Here is a 2,500-nt window from a genome sequence, read left to right as displayed (position 1 = left end):
TGATGGATGACAAACCAAATAGTGCCAATTTGTTTGTTCCTTTTTCCAGCAATACAGGACTGATGGTGATGTTCTTGAGGTCTCCAGTGCGTCCAAAATAGTTGACTAAGCCAGCTGTTGAAAGCATGTCTAGAGCACAAAACTGACCAAGTCCTGCAGGGAGTACAAGATCAAATTAATTTCATCTACTGAGTTCAGGTCTTACATATCAACAGGATGTTACTATATATGGTATGATATTCTTCATTTCTATATTTCATGTTATGAACAATTATCTAAAACAAGCTATATGCACATGTTTTCTTGACAGAAAAGATAATATGAAATAAAACCTTTATTATTCTTTTTGCATTCTCTCTCTTCCCATTAGGCAATTAGCAATATACAATTTTAAAAAATCACTCTTTCCTTTATTTGCAAAGAATGATAGTCCATTAAAGCCAAGTCTCAGTTTATGTTATAACTCCTTTTGCAAACATTTGAAAATTCCTTCCTTTTATCATGATGCCTGTTATGATCTGCTTCTTACCTGAAGGATCATCATGGTTGCCATGAATTGAAAACACAGGAATTGAAACATTGAGATTTGGGTCATGAAAGTTGACCATTGGGTTCTTGGAATTCTTGAAGTTCTCAGTTGGATCACTTATGTACTCAAAGCAAACAGGCCTAAGTAAAAGAAAGAAATCATATATACATATATGTACACACACACACAAACACTCACCATACACACACACATGCATGCAAAAAGTACATTCCTAGACATCATTTCATTCTGCATATCTATTACATGGGGCATGAGAAAATTTACCGTTCTTAACTGGCAATATATATACACAATTATTTCAAATAAAAATTTTATCTTTAAATTGTCTAATAATCAGTTCAAAATATACTATCTATTGTCTCTCAGAACCTACTTACTTGTCTCCAAAGGTATACTTGCGGAGAAGCTCCATGCATTTCACAAGACACTGCCTGGAGGGTTTATTCTCATGAAACAAATCACCACCAAGCAGGATAAAGTCCACTTGTTGTTCTACTGCCATTTTCAGAATTTCCTCAAAAGTTTCAAAGCTGTCATTTCCTATTGGATGAAAAGATAACTGTGATTTCTAGCCATATTTTGATGATTTTAATTTGCATATGCAAATGTGCATGTACAGTCCCTGAGATGGACTTATTTTCCTTTATGTGAGGAGTTTTGAAATACTCATATTTTATTGAAACTGACCTTGTAATATCTTATTGAGATTAGAAATGATTTACTTGGGTCAATTCTCTTAAGTCTCTTATTAGATAATGATTTCCCAAATATCTTTATAACATTCCATTCAAACTGAACTGTTACTTACCTCTTTCAGGATCCTTTTCTGCATAGCCAAGATGATTATCAGTAGCTATTAGGATACGGAAGGTGTCATCCAACGTTGATCCCATTCTGCTGTTTTTCTTGCTTGAAGTTTAATCCTGAAACCATTTGAAGATACTTTATCATAGACTAAATGTTAAGATTGTCATTAGGTGTCTGAATGGTTAATCCAAAGATTATTGAAATCTGAAACGATGCATTCACGCTTCCTAATTTTCACTCCTAACATATTTCATTCAAGTGAACATTTATAACTCCAAAGTAATTTCTGAAGATGCAATGCCCTGATTTGTGAGGCTCAGAATTTGAGCTGAGAAACTGACTCCTTCATTCCTGGTGAAGAATATGATGACAACTGCACATGCCACCTTATTCTTGCCACTAGGATTCATATTAGTGCATGATTGTCAGAGTTGTTAAAGCCATTATCTTATTCCTTTTAGTTTAAAGTATGCAGAAGAATTGTTACACTTTTAACGGTATCACTGAAATAGCTTACAAAATTAAATGAATGAAAAAATAATAATAATAATAAAAATAATAGGGGAGATCAATGATGAATGATACTTGTTACAGCAGTAATTAGGCCTATGACAATATTTCTTTGGGTCAATCTTCTGGACATGAAGTAATGCACTTTATCATACTGCCTAAAATAATAATAATAATAATTAATCAATAAAGTATTCAATTAAGAATAACTCAAAGTTTGTACGACACAGCCAGGTTGAGCACCCCAAAATCAGAGCAAAATCTAGGTGTGAATGTATTTGTGGTGAAAGATCAGGCATTCCTTTAACACATGGCTATTATTTACGGTACCGTAATGATTCACTCAGAGGCTAGATTTACAGCGCTTCCTGCTGTCCATGCTCATCCAGATATTTTCTTTAACAAGAACATCAGTGCCAATCCAAAATGGTTTAGCTATCTTTACAGCACTTGTGGGCTCATGATTATAGCTTTCAGCTTAACTCACATCTTTCACGAATAAATGCTTTCTATCTTTTACCACTCAAACTTGAATTGTGAAAGGCCAATCCTCCAAAAAGGTCTTGAAGTAAAGAAATGGACAGTAAGTAATGACTACCAGTAACATTGCATAGGCCATTTATTAACTGCACT

The 2,500-nt window shown here is 33.9% G+C and overlaps 1 protein-coding gene across 2 annotated transcripts in view; it reads right to left on the bottom strand.

Moving 5' to 3' along the window:
- Positions 1 to 2,500, bottom strand: part of mre11 (double strand break repair nuclease mre11) — a 9,148-nt gene that overhangs the window by 5,910 nt on the left and 738 nt on the right. For both annotated transcript variants that reach the window (XM_027370409.2, XM_027370410.2), the window contains exons 2-5: positions 1,359 to 1,473; positions 928 to 1,090; positions 530 to 669; positions 1 to 153 (exon numbers count right to left, since the gene is read on the bottom strand). The exon at positions 1 to 153 is cut by the window's left edge and continues 38 nt beyond it. In XM_027370409.2, coding sequence (XP_027226210.2) covers positions 1 to 153; positions 530 to 669; positions 928 to 1,090; positions 1,359 to 1,443 — 541 coding nt within the window. In that variant the 5' untranslated portion in view covers positions 1,444 to 1,473. The remainder of the gene's footprint in view (positions 154 to 529; positions 670 to 927; positions 1,091 to 1,358; positions 1,474 to 2,500) is intronic.

Source organism: Penaeus vannamei, chromosome 33 (assembly GCF_042767895.1).
Source record: "Penaeus vannamei isolate JL-2024 chromosome 33, ASM4276789v1, whole genome shotgun sequence".
Taxonomy (NCBI): Eukaryota; Metazoa; Arthropoda; class Malacostraca; order Decapoda; family Penaeidae; genus Penaeus; species Penaeus vannamei.
This window is presented reverse-complemented; position numbering and strand designations above follow the sequence as displayed.